The following is a 14518-nucleotide window of genomic DNA, read 5'->3' as shown; positions in this document are numbered from 1 at the left end:
TACTCGACCCAATCATCAATATTTTTATTGATAAAAGTGAGATAACAAGAGGATTATAAAAGATATCTATTTTTTTAGAAAGAAAAAGCCAGGCACTTACAGAACAATTTCAACATTGTCTAGGGCCCATTGATCAGTGCCTAACCCATCGTGGTCTGGCTGCCACCACCGTAGCTGTACACCATACTGCCGCGCATCCAGTGGTAAAGTGTAAGCCACACGACGAGGCTGTATCAACAATATTAGTTACTAGAGGTAAACATGGATCACAGTTATGGAAATCCAATCCCAGTACAGTACATGGAAACTACAATTTGCTGTACTGTACATGATGTGTTGATGAAAAGGCACAAGGAAGTGATGTATCAATGGCAGGGATGAAGAGGATGGCTGTGTCACTCCGGTGTAAAAAATTATGATGAGATAACGACGTATAGATTGTATATATGAACTACAAGTGTGTCTTATGGCAACTTTGTGAAAATTTAACCAACCTTTCTAAAGTCAAGTGGGTCATGAACGTTGATGGTGGCCCAGGTGACGCCATTATCAGGGGAGTACTGGAGAATGACTCCCTTGTCCAGGGCCCTCTGTGGGTCACTTAAGTCCACATGGCAAGATGGTGTGTGGTCGTGGCTCCCAATCCTCAGTACAAACATCAGTTTGCTAAAAAAAAAATATCAGAATTGCTGTTAAGAAAACATATGCACTGATGATGAGCGCAAGCATTATTTTGATGCATGAAAATGGTAGTTATCATTAACACAGTTACTAGGTTTTTAAATATACATAAGTAGAAATAAACCAGTCCTCAACTTTCTGTTTAGAAATACACTGTCAAGATTATTACTGATGTACTACAGTAAACCCTCTCAATAACCAGATAATCCCAACAATGGGTGACTTTTTGTCTGGTTTAATTAGTCAAGTCAACCAGTAAGATCTAGTGATGAGAACATTGTTCATTATTGACTATACAGTCAGTTGGGACATGGTGGAGCTTGCTAGACTCAGTGTGGCTGAGCATCCCAGCCAATATACCGTGCAGTACAGGTATACTGTAGTACATAGATTTATATTTAATAATCATTACACTTTATTTGGAGAGTTTGTATTGAAAATAGTACAGTAATTTATGAAAAATATCTCCATAGTTTTAATAAAATGTGCTTAAAGGAAATAATAGTGTGTTTAACTTATGTTATCTCTGTGTGTATCGTTGCTATTGCTGTGCATTACTGTTATCATTGTGACTTTTATGGGTTATTGAGTACTGTATGGACTGTTCATACAGGTACAGTATTGCATAAAATGAGTGAACTTGGAAAAATGTCGGGTAAGCATGGTGCTGTTTCGCCTCCCTTATCAGGCAAGGCCAAGCTCTCCTGTAAGTCCTTGAGCTTGGAATTGAAGCTTGACATTATACGGCATCACGAGAGCGGTGAAGGGACAAGCTACAATGCAAAAGTACTTGGCCTTGCACAGTCAATGGCGTCGACCATCATTAAGGAGGCACATTTTCTGACGTGCCGGCCCTAGCAACAATAGTCCTCCAGGCCCAGAGAGGACACATGATGACGACTATGCTTCTGATGTTGATTTTCTGAGTGTTGCTTTACTGTAGTGTACTGTACTGTACTTTATTATTATTATTATTATTATTATAGCAAATTATTGTTAAATACAGTGTATTTTGGTGAAAAAATTCCCCGAAGACTGATTCTCTGTGTTATCTCTTGTTTAGTGATAATTTTGCTTAACATTAGGTTATTCAGGAATGCAACCCCATCGCTAAATGAGGGATTCCTCTATATATTATAAAATATTCGTTACCATATAAGATGTGCATTTTGATGGTTGAGAATGTGTAAAAAAAGTTTTAATGTACTGACTACACTGTACAGTATTCTTTGTATATATATGGGACAGGGTTTGCATGAAATATTTCAGGGAGGGTTTATTGTACAGTATAGCTCTCCTGCATAGCTTTTTTTTTTTATTTACTCTCCCACACCTCTCTCCTTCATGTTGAACCAACTGTAAACAACAACATAAGTACTGGTAATCACCTTGCAGTACGAGTGTCAAGATCCTTGGTGACGGCTTGGCGGGTGCCACAGCCAGAGAAATAAATATGTTTGCCATGGCCAAAGGGAGCTAGGGAGTTGCATCCAAGTCCAACACCTCCTCCAGACACCAGGGCCCAGTTGGCGAGCACTCCACCCTCGAACCCATCCACCAGGCTTGTTGGCAAGGGTTGGGCTCGTGATGGTACTGGCTCACATGACTCTCCTGAAGGTCAAGTAGAGATTATGAACAAATAAGAAGGTAGTTTGTAGAATTTAAAGTGAGGGCAAAGAGAAACAAAGTGAATTTACAGTGATTAGGAGAACTACTTAAAAGAGAAAATTCTGATATGGAAAAAGGATGATCATTATAATACTGCTGACCTAAGTATCCTGGATCACAGTGGCAAGCAGCCTTGACACAGTCTCCACGGCCATGGCAGTGTTCTGGGCAAGGGTGACCCACGTACACATCATCCAGTGACCAAGGTGTCACCCTACTACCAGGTCCACGCACCCCTTGCACCCACCTCAGTTGTGTTGTACTGAAACATGACAAATATGCCTTATAGTTACTGAGAAACTCTTCAAACTTAGGGCCATAAATTCTTCAAAACTTCATATACAGTAGTCATTTTACACCCCAAGCCCCTTCAAGGTTATAAGATTCTTGGATGTGGAAGCCATCCAAGACAAGTATCACATCCTGAAGGTTAGTTTTGCCTGCCATGACAATGATAATGTTATTAAATGCAATATTTTGTTTTGGATGGTTTTTTGATTAAGGGAGGGGTTAAACACATTGTTTTGATTTTTAAGATGGTTATGAAGTTTTAGAAGAAAATTATTTGGCTGTCAAAGTGATCATGGTGTTTTGAACACAATAATTTGGAAGTTCTTGAATATAGCATTTCAGTGGTGAAGACAACCCACCTGCCCCAGGTCTTCTCAGGGAGAGGGATGGTGATCCTTCGCCAGTGTGAATGAGTGTCAGAGTGGAAGACTGATTGTGGGTGAAAGGTGTAGGGCAGACAGTCAGGGTCTGGGGATGACCCAGGTAGGCAGGAGTCCCTCACGAGGTCCCAGCCAGTAACCCCTCCATCACGGCTATACTCCAGTCTCACTCCAGGCAACTCCCCACACTCTCCCTGGGTTTCTCCACACCCAACTGACACCTGTGCCATACAATGGGTTATATAAGTAACATCTGCAACACATCCTGGGTAACTAATGGCGTCTGTGACACAACCAGCCTATCTCCATGCCAGATAGACATGGCATTCTAGAGATTATTCTAAGAGTGTCTTCATAACAATACAACAAATGTGATACAACACTAAGGCCTTTTAGGGTTGCCTGAGTTCTACCAACATGACTCACACAAGTTTATCCATCTCACCTTGAACTGTAGAATGTGACCATCGTGGATGATGAGCTCCTGGGTGGTGATGGCACGGTGCCCAGGAGAATTGGCTCCCCACACCAGCGAGCCGTTAGTGCCGCTCGAGCAGTAGTCCTGAAGGCTCTCACTTTGAGGTGCAAACAGCCACTCTGACACCTGCCGGGGATATATATTACGTACATATTTTTGGTAAAGTTGTATTCTGGTTCATGAGAATAACTGACAGGACATACATCACCGTCTTGTCCACAACAGTTACCAGGTGAATGCTGAATCATACAGTTACAAGCCAGAAGAATATTTAATCATATACATTTACGTACTTGCAAACACAAAAGAGTGCAATGGAAAAAGCATAAAAAATTATTTAAAATTTCCAAAAGAGCCATTATGGTATGTAATTATTCAAATATTTGGGCCTGTAAATCCTTTTCTCTTACAATTGGAAATTAATGTGTTTTGAACCCAGATCCTTAACCAGCATGTAAAGCAATACCGTACCTTTGTATGAAATCTGAACAAAATCTACGTCTTGACCTCTTATGCCGAAACATAAGGAATTAATTAGGTCAGGCATTTTCAGGATGAACAATGACTATTTTTCTGAAAAGTGAAAACTAACGTGCTTAAATGGTGCAAGATAGTCTATATTCTTAAAAATATGTATATGATGATGATTTAAAACTTAAAGGCAAAGTAAATGACATTTGAAATACAGTTATCTCCTTGCACCGGAATCTTCCCTCCACAGAACCTTCCAATAGCCGGAATTAATTTTTTATCTTTCCGTGAAATTCTGGGAAAAATCTCTCCAATCTGGACATGGGAAAGAATTTTCCAGGAGTTCCAAGATAATGCATATACAGTACATGTACAGGAGAGTAGAACGTCGATTTAAAGCGATTAAAATTAAGATTATTGATTTAAAGCGACACTCATAATTAAGGACAATGTTTTAATTTAAAGCGAATCTTCCTATTTTGCGCGAGTGAATCTGGCACATCATATTTTAAAATTTGCACCCAATGTTTCTCTGGGCAGGCTACATTGTCCTAAGGGCAAAGCTGTACTGTACATGTATACTCAAAATAATGTACTAATTGATTACTAAAATTTTTGTCTAGTGCAAACTATAGCATGATTATATTCAAATTAATCACTATCTTATAAGAATTCTAGCAATGCAAATTATATTCTCCCCGGCCATTTCTGTGACATTTTGTAAACAAAAACTCAATCTAAAGAACATAAATAAACAAATAAATACTTCACTAGACCTTCGGCCCCAACTGTCAAACGTGTCACTGTCAGCCCCCCCCCCCATCTTCCCAGCCAGGGTTGGTTGGTTATAGGCTTATAGTTTTTATCTTATATAATATCACAGTCTAAAGATAGGAGAATATAAGTAATCATTTAGACAGCAAATAATTTGAATATAAACGTCATATATTTTGCACAAGAGATAAAAATTTGAGCACTTTGTAATAAAATTGGTTAGAACTAAAATTTGTATGTCTAATGCGAACTATAGCATGTTTATATTCAAACTAATCACTATCTTATAAGAATTCCAGCAATGTTAATTATATACTCCCAGGTCGGTTTAGTGATATTTTATAAGAGAAAAACTTAGTCACTCTTAAGGATAGATATAAAAATAAGCACTAGACCTTGGCATCAACTGTCATATTCCTGTCAAACATATCACCTCCCCCCACCCACCCCATCTTCCCATCAGCTGATCGCTAGTATACAGACCATTTCACGTCCCATAATTTTAGCTGTGTTTATTTATGAGTGGGTAGACTCTTAGTCTTTTTAGTATTTTGTTTCTCTCAAGTACCAAACTAAATTATTTCAATGAAACAACACTTCGATTTAGTGCGAATTCGGTTTAAAGCGACCTCTCTTGAAATGTATCTTGTGTTATATTGATGTTCTACTGTACTGTTATTCAGTAAGTGTAAAAGTACTGTGCTGTACATAGCAGAGTGAACAGTGTATGCCTACTGTAGGCCAATGTATAGCATACTGCAGTGCATGTACAGGACACTCCTTCCTACATGAAGGAAGAGGAGAGTGACAGTTAGTAACACCTGCTACAGTAGATGGTACAGGACAAAGGCAGGCCATCCTGTATCATCATATCACCATTTGGCCTACCTGCATCACAAGCCCAAGACGACATTATATGCTGGTTAGTACTGTACAGTATAGAGTATACAGTACAGTAGTATATTTTCTTTATTTACAATATATTGTACGTATACAGCTGTGTCTGCATAAATAAAGACAGCTCTGTGTCAAGGAATCACTCACAGTTGGTTCTCCTTCAAATTGATCCATGAGCTCAGCTGCACTGATCTCCGAGCCTCCTATGTAGAGGTCGTCTATTGACCAAGCAGGGGGTGGAGAAGCCAGTCGAGGCTGCCAAAACCTGTTGGGTGGAATTTTTATTGAGACATCTAATAGGAATAAGTAATTACTATGTCTAAAAATGTGATTTGTTAATGAAATGGGAAATCAATAAAGTAAATATAAGAAAAGAGAGAACACACTAGTTTTGGTAGTGTACATTCAGAAATCTATGGAGAGGACATGTAGATATAATATAAGTCGATAAGTCAGGTAGAAAGCAAAGGTCTTGTACAAGATACGAGTGTAGGTCTGGGTCCAGTGAGGGTTCTAAAGGCAGGGAATGACTCCTGCTAAAGCAAAAGTAATGATTGTAGCTAGTTGGTGCTACTATCAGAGAAGGTCGTTGTTAATTATTGGCTCAGAAGAGGTTCACTTGTCCAAGGTATCAGAGGAAGGAGACAAATGGTAAAGTGAGTTACCTAAAGGTGGTGGCAGGGCTCCTGGCATGAGGTGGTAGCAAGATGTACTCTTTGTTGGGTGAGGTGTACAGCTTATAGTCCAGCTCCCTTAACAGGTGCCAACGGATCCCTGTAAGTATACAAAAAACATCAACTACAACTATATTTACGGAGTTTTTGACATTTGCAGTTTTAATTTTTTATTGTAACCTTTTTACCTTAGTTAAGTATAACCAAAAGATACTGGAATGACTACATTTCAGACCAATAACTTTGGCTCACAGATGTTGGAGATGCCTTAGTCCAGTCATGGGCAACTTTTCCTCGGTCGTGGGCCGCATTACCCACCAAAATTTACATCCTAACTAACCCAAAAGTAATACTGTATTAATAATGTATGAGCACGGACAGTGAAACAGTTTATCGTCACATCAACCTCACGATATTTTTAGTTTACAATCACAATTTTTTTCCCATTTATGAAACAACGCCATCATAATTTTTAAAGTAAAATGTTAATGTTTCTTGGCATTTAACAGAAGATGAGTGAAGAAGTCTGTGAATATATTGATTTTTCCTACAGTTACAGCATTTTTCTAATTATGAGACACACCCACCAAGAATAATGCACTACCAAGAATAATGCACATGACAATCTACAATGAAACAACTTGTATAGACAATTATAGATAAAACATTAGATTTCGGTGAAAATCTCAATAAAGGTATTCCTGAGCACACTGATTAGGTTGTGGGGTAATTTGTGGTCATAATGATGCTTGGAATATATAATTACATTATTTCAAATATTTCAATGCTAATTACTCACCAACTATGGGTTAGGGAGGTGCGATTTTGGTGTATGTGTGTTATTCTGGAAGTACTTAATTAGATAGACTCCTTAAATTCCAATTCTGAGAGAAAAGTATATTTTGGTCGAAAAATTACTAAGGTATAAGTCTTAATATTTTGTCAGTTTTGGCTAAAAATTAAATTTAATTGAAAATCTCAATAAAGGTACTCCTGAGCACACTGATTCTGAATACATGGTCCATGATTCGATTACGGGGTAATTAGTGGTCGTAATGATGCTTGGTAAAGATAATTACATTATTTCAAAGCTAAGTACGAGCCAATTATCAGTTTACGAAGTGCAATTTAGGTGTTTCTGTGTTATTCTGGAAATACTTAATTAGTTAAACCCTGTGTGACCACAGACCGTGAACCCAACTTTAGTTTATTCCCAAGTGACCTACTTCCACATAGCAGCTAATGTATCAAATAGATCGATCTGAACTTGGCCCGTAAACTCACACAAGTTAAAATGTTTATAAATTATTGATTATATATACTTATTTCACTGTTACATTCCCATTGTTACTCACTCTTAGGTGATGAAACAATAACAAATTGCATGTGAAGATTATTCTTTTAATAAATATTGCTTTAGTCACCATAAGCTGGCTGCATCTACCTGAATTGTGGGCCACATTAAATAGAATTTCTCATTTACTCCACAATTACGCACAAACACATGATCTGGGCCATGCATTGCCCATGCCTGCCTTAGTCAAACACACACACACACATAAGCTTCCACAGTTGATATTAGAATCCTACATTCAGATTTACTTGTTTTACTAACACCATACTTGTGTTCAAACAGTGTTATTCTAAATTCAGATTCGTGTTACACAAGATTAATACAGTACTCATCACAACATACACTTAGTGACAGACAGGAGTTCATGTCATCCTTTAGAGTCATACCTGCATCTATGGAGTACTGGAGGTAGACATTGTGGAGCCTGTGCGATGGGGTGGAACAGACTCCACTGCTGTGAGGACTACCTATCTGGGCAATGAAGTGAACAAACTTGGCACTGCGGGTGTCGACTGGACGGGTGAGTAGGGTGCGGGTGTTGGGGCCCTGGAAGGTGGCAGTGGGCGGCTCTTCCAAACCCCCACATCCCTCAGACAACAAGCCACCCTGGACCTGCACAAAGTGGGACAGGAACACACCAGCAGAGAACTGGTCCCTGATGAATGGCTGAAATGTGGAAAAGGAAAAGTTGCCAGCCACAATAGTGCATCAGCATTATTTACTAACCTGCTATTTAGGTTGTGAGAAATGTAGCATTGTTAAGAGGTTGGTTAAAGAGGAAGAGAAGAGCACTTCTGAAAGATATGTTACTCTTAATATCAGATATAATGAACCTTGTCAGTCAAGGCCATATCTGCTTTTTTCACCTCAATTCCTCCTACTTTTTAAATACAGTGCTGACAGAGATTCCTTTACAGTATATTTTTTCCTTGACTCAACACTCACCACATTGTCCATTGTGACGTGCTGGCAGTAAGGCCCAGCGTATCCAGGATCACAGTGGCACAGACCCTCCACACAGGACCCACGACCCAGACAGTGGTGGGGACATGCCTGCCCGATGTACACATCCCTCAGTGACCATTGGTGACGACCAGACACATCTGATGATGGTTCCTGCACCCACCGGAACCTGACATACCTGTTTACGGTGACACAAGTGATACTATTCATATGATCATAATCAAGTGTCTGGAAAAAGTAATTTAGGTGACTTTTGCTGACTAAGCAGGACAATCAAGAGCCTATGTCTAAGAATTTGGCTACTGTATTAAAACTTGGTTGGATCAATAAATCTTGAGATGTCTACTAACCTGGCTGGCTCAATATGGCTCAGAACATTGTTACAATATTAATATGGCTGGTTCTACATGTCTTAAGATGGCTGTTAACTTGGCAGGAACCAATAACTATCAACAATTAGAAATAGGTCTGTGTGTATGAATAAGGCTACTAACTTGGCCGGTCCTATATGACTGAGAGGGTAGACATATCTGTTCCACTTGAGGGGAGCGTAGAAGACAGAAGCATCAGCTATCTCAGTACAGCTGCTGTTCCCTGGCAAACACATTTCTCTCACCAAACGCCAGCTATTGCCGAAGTCCACTGAGTACTCCAATCTGGATCACAAGCAGTCAGTCAATTACTGGTGATTAAGTGAAAAAAAAGCTACATAACTGTGTCATCCTTATCCTTCTCGAATTCTGGCCTGTTGTGTAAATACCATCATCCTCTTGTGATTTTATGATGCAAATTGTGTTGTGCAAAATCATACCAGTTTGTGCTCTTTCATCACAATCTGCATCACTCAATAAGGAAATGTACCTCTGTAGATACCGAACATATTGTAAAAATAAAGGATGTAGAGTACAGTGCAACTATACACCGATAATAAATACAGCATATTACTGTATTATCTTACCAGACTTTAAGGGTTTTTTAATGGGAAAATAGCTTATACTGTATTAATTTTGTAGGCAGCTGTACTTATGACTCAGGGTTCGAACAGTTAACTGGACATATGGGCAGGTTTGTTCGTATCTCTGAAATTTCCTAAGTCAAATGTTTGTATACTGAGATGTTGAATAAACTCAGACTTGGAAATCAATGTGTGCACTGTAACTATATTAGTGCAATAAAAAAATCATAGGTAGCATGTGATTAGCATTGCAAAACTAATAAAAAATTTCCAAGGAACATTAGAACAAGTTATTACCCAAATATAAAATTTGTAACCATAAATCCTTAATCAGCATGTTGAGGGCTACCCCTAATTAGTGGATAAATGAAAAAGAAAAAAGTGTTCAAAACTATCAGGAAAACATAGTTAAGCCTTATAAGTTTTGAAAAATAATTGTTTGAGAGGACTTAATGATACTCAGGTTTAATGAACTTACATTATAGAATATGTTGTTGAGAGACTTGGCTGACTATGCAAAAATTAATTTAAGGCTTTTGATATACTATACAGTATTGGTGTTCCTGTGTTAAAGTGTTGCAATTCCACATTGGGAAAAAAGCACACACACACACACTGATAACTACATACACAGGGCTGCCCTAACATAAAATCTGATCTCACAAAAGGTATTTGTAAATGAAGTTGATTTTTCACGTTTTAACAAAATAATTGTGAGTTACTGATACTCCTGCACTGAACAATGATACAGAACTGTTGTGGGTTTACCTGACTGGTTGGGCAGTGTTGTCCCAGGTGGCTCCACAGCCCAGTGCCAAGAGGAAATTAATAGCATGGTCCGTCCCCACCTGGCGAAACCACAACACTTTAGCCATGGCACCTAATATGTGGATGTCACTAATGTCTCACATAACACCTGTGGTGTCTTATGTAACACCTGCCACATTTTAGGTAAATTATATGTGTCTTGTTACACCTCTAATCATGTCAGGAAGATCATATACCTTATTCCATATTGTATACAGTACACTGTGTTATGCACCAACAGAGTACAGGTTTTATATACTGTACAACATAATACACTGTAGAATTAATCTATCATAATCTGCTGCATTAAGTGTCATTACTCACTTATCAATATTTTACTATTTTTATACAATAGAACAAATACAAGTGAGGGAAGGTCCTGTACCTCCCTGGCAAAACCTACATTGCTTAGTTAAAGTTTATTGCATGAATAGGTCTTCTTCCCCTTGGCTGAGGACTTACCTGCAGGTCTGTGGTCTGGATGATGGCTGGCTCAGAAGGGGTTGACATCATGACATGCATAGCCAAGTGATGGTCACAGTAAGTGTCTGTAACAAATCAGTGTTTAATAAAATGACTATAAAGTACACTATGTAATATTAGCAAACATTTAAAAGCATTTTAATGATGATATAATACTTAGCAAATAGATGGTACAGAGATAAAAAGATGAGAATTAACCCTTGTTAACCAATAGAGGAAATTTCACCTCACCTTCCCGAACATTGTAGCGTCGTAGCCACAGGGGCGGAGCCAGGTGGTGTGGGTGGGTGTAGGTAAGGTTCTCTGGGGGCGTCACACTCCCACCTACCACCACTCCATCCATCGCCCAGTCGTAGCGGTTTCGTTCACCACTGTCAGGCTGCCACCACCGCACCCGTCCTCCCAGACAACGCAGGTCTTCTGGTAGTTCCAACCACACATATCTGAGGGCATCCACAAATTTATGTCCCTCATTACCTGGAATGCTAAATCTCAGTTGTCTCACTTAAGAAGAAAAAATTAAATAGGTTATATATAAGTACACTTACTGTAGTCATACACTTATAAACGTTCTGCATTATAGTATACACAAAATACTGTACAACACTTCACATCCCAGCATAAACACACAAAACTAGACAGACACAATACAACACACAAATAAAATATAACAAATTCAAAATGTAACATCTCCTTTTCAGGTTAATATTCACAAAAGCAGTAAACACCAGAACACTTACTGTGGTTGGTGATATATAAGTAGGAGCTTCCTGAGGGTAACCCATATGATACCAGCATCACAGGAGACCTGCACCAAGATACTGTGGTCCCCGCCTGCCTCCCTCCCACTCACAGGGTCTAAACAACCTGTCCGTAGGTCAAACTGCACAAAGAGTGCCTCCTGCAGGTCCAGGTCCACTGTCTCTAGGTACCTGCTACATCCCTGTAATGCAATAAAAGATCTGTACAGTATAAATAACAGAATGAAGAGATACAGTCAGGAACAATATAGAGCCACTTGGGCCTATCTTGCTGGATGAGGGAATATGTTATCCAGTTTTCTTCTTTTGTCTAATCAGTACAGAAGCTTTGACATAGAGGTGCAGTGCTATAGAGTATGCCTAAATTACTTAAACTTTCTCTCATCCTTCTTTTTGAAGTGACTGACCCCAAGGAAGTGTAGGGCCTGACCAGAGGCGATGGGTCCACAGTGTTCAGTGACCTGGCCACCCACCACCTTCCTCCAGTCTGCCATCCAGCCATCACTGCTAAAGTCTGCCACGATGTATTCTGCCAGGTGGCTCAATGGCTCCTCACAGCTCGCTCCTGCAGGAACATAGACTTACAGGTATTTGTATGTTAAAAATTGAAATATTAAAACATACATTCACTGTTATAATGCTATTAAAATTAAATCAATCAATCATGCACGGGCAATTTTAATATGTTGAATTATGTTCACAATCTATTCTTCTGAATGATTATGTACCAACACTGTTTATTGAGAAGGATTTTTGTCCATTTGTAAGATGAGATAATTTATTTATGATCCCAGTATATGGAATTGGCTCTTGGCTGCCCCACTAAAGTTCCCTGTCTCAAAATAAGAGGCTAACAGTGCAGAGAACTATCAGACCTAACTTTTTTGTAGTCTGTGCATTGCAATTTATTCCAGTACAATCTGACTTGTATTTTACCAAATCAGAACTTCTTGACCATACATGGTTTCCTTACCCAAAGCAGAATGGCAGTTATTGCTTGGCTACAGTTATACACAAGACAAAGTAAAAATAACCAAGTGACTAAGAGCAGATCAGTGACAAAGAGAATAAAAGTAAGACTTGTGAACTTATTAAAGATCTGTTCATATAAGGAACTCAATGGTTAACTTCAGACTATGCTGTGTTGAGCAAAAATCACAGTAGACAAGACAGCAGAGATGAAAGATATAATCTTCATCTCGTGTGTGTGTGTGTATGTTCCTGAGTCCTGTTGAAGTCTATGGCATTTTTCATGTGTCACCTTATGGCAGAACCAGGTGTTGAGTCTCACCCCATTCTTAAGAGTCTTACTTGTGGCCTTAAAACTTTTACCTGTCCAGCCCTTGTTGCAGTGGCAGACACCAGCATCACAGAAGCCTCTCCCCGAGCACAGTAGGTAACACTCGTCACCCACATACACATGTGACAGTGACCACGAGTGTTGTTGTCTCCACCCATCACGCTGTATGAACCGCACCCGTGTCAACTCAGACCTGGGATACAGTGATGTGGAGATACAGTCCAGGGATTTAGTGATCATAATTGTTGCTGCCTTGGGAGACAGTACAGAGAACACAGAGATACAGAGATACAATAAAAAGGACACATTAATGAATCATATAGTCTCAGGATACAGTTCTCTTCTCAATCAAGTGATACAGAGATACAGCTATGAAACAGTTGAGCTGAAGTATCTCACTGACATAAAGTAATCTACACAAGTGACCTCTAGTAATAGACAAACTGATTCTTTGACCCTATACTAAAAGAAACAGCGAGACGTACTTGATCCTTATACCCGATAAAATAACCCAGAGAATGATGATACTGAACTTCCTAACCGTTCATAATGGCTAAACTGATTTTCTTGAAACCATAACAAAACGAATTCTGAACTACATAACCCTTTACAACAGGTGATATGATTCTTTAACTCCAATAAACTGAGGAAAGTTGACTCACCTGACCCTGTGTGGGGCACGGAACATGACCTGGGATGGGTCAGTGTAGAGGTCAGAAGTGAGGGTGGAGGAGGGCCAGTATTCAGTACAGTCTGGGTCGGAGGGGATGCAAGAGTCTCTGATAGGCCACCATGACCCCCCCTGGTCAATGGAGTACTCTACCTCCACCTCTGTTGGGGTAATGTAACTTTTATATCTTACTCTCTCTCTCTCTCTCTCTCTCTCTCTCTCTCTCTCTCTCTTCTTCTAATCGTCTTTTTTCTTTCTCTCATATTTCTCTCTTTCTTCTAATCATCTTTTTTTCTTTCTCTCTTCCTCTTTCTTTCATATTTCTCTCCCTGTCTTCTAATCATCTTTCATTAATCTTTCTTTCTCTTTCTTTCCTTCTTTTATATTTTTCTTTCTCTCTTTCTTCTAATTATCTTTCTTTCATATTTCTCTCTTTTCCTCTACCCCTCTTTCTCTACTCCTACTCTACAGTAAAGAGAGACAGAACGCACAGATGAGCAAATTAAAGAACAATGTGAACAGAGGCATAACACGGATGAACATATTAAAAAATACAATGTGAACACAGGCAGAACACGGATGAACAAATAAAAGAACAATGTGAACAGAGGCAGAACACGGATGAACAAATTAAAGAACGAAGAACACATATTAGGGTAGGACTTACTGAAGCAGACTCCGGTATCCTTACAGCCCAGAGAGACGGTGAACTGGATGAAGCTGTGTTCCGTCATAACAATGTCTGGCGTCTCGGCAAACCTATAGCCATCGCGACCTGTCCCACCATCACACCGTCTCTTATTAATAATTCCTTTTAATCCATTAATCTATCTCCTATGACCACTGTTATAGGTATTATTAATGTCATTACAGTACAGTACAGTACTCAGAAATAACAACAATGCTAATAT

At 39.2% G+C, this 14518-nt stretch overlaps 1 protein-coding gene across 1 annotated transcript in view; it reads right to left on the bottom strand.

Annotated features, from left to right (window-relative positions):
- LOC121865249 (reelin-like) overlaps window positions 1–14518 on the bottom strand; it is a 44672-nt gene that overhangs the window by 1104 nt on the left and 29050 nt on the right. Inside the window, exons 46-64 of the mRNA XM_042364608.1 lie at window positions 14275–14382; window positions 13600–13768; window positions 12970–13130; window positions 12045–12202; window positions 11617–11819; window positions 11108–11319; window positions 10856–10941; window positions 10355–10434; window positions 9126–9287; window positions 8614–8809; window positions 8055–8334; window positions 6306–6414; window positions 5788–5905; window positions 3466–3624; window positions 3000–3241; window positions 2451–2611; window positions 2070–2292; window positions 495–666; window positions 101–228 (exon numbers count right to left, since the gene is read on the bottom strand). Coding sequence (XP_042220542.1) covers window positions 101–228; window positions 495–666; window positions 2070–2292; window positions 2451–2611; window positions 3000–3241; window positions 3466–3624; window positions 5788–5905; window positions 6306–6414; window positions 8055–8334; window positions 8614–8809; window positions 9126–9287; window positions 10355–10434; window positions 10856–10941; window positions 11108–11319; window positions 11617–11819; window positions 12045–12202; window positions 12970–13130; window positions 13600–13768; window positions 14275–14382 — 3127 coding nt within the window. The remainder of the gene's footprint in view (window positions 1–100; window positions 229–494; window positions 667–2069; window positions 2293–2450; window positions 2612–2999; window positions 3242–3465; window positions 3625–5787; window positions 5906–6305; window positions 6415–8054; window positions 8335–8613; window positions 8810–9125; window positions 9288–10354; window positions 10435–10855; window positions 10942–11107; window positions 11320–11616; window positions 11820–12044; window positions 12203–12969; window positions 13131–13599; window positions 13769–14274; window positions 14383–14518) is intronic.

The sequence above is a fragment of the Homarus americanus genome, unplaced genomic scaffold, assembly GCF_018991925.1.
Source record: "Homarus americanus isolate GMGI-L3 unplaced genomic scaffold, GMGI_Hamer_2.0 scaffold16889, whole genome shotgun sequence".
Taxonomy (NCBI): Eukaryota; Metazoa; Arthropoda; class Malacostraca; order Decapoda; family Nephropidae; genus Homarus; species Homarus americanus.
The sequence above is the reverse complement of the archived record's forward strand: the minus strand, read 5'-3'. Positions and strand labels throughout refer to the sequence as shown.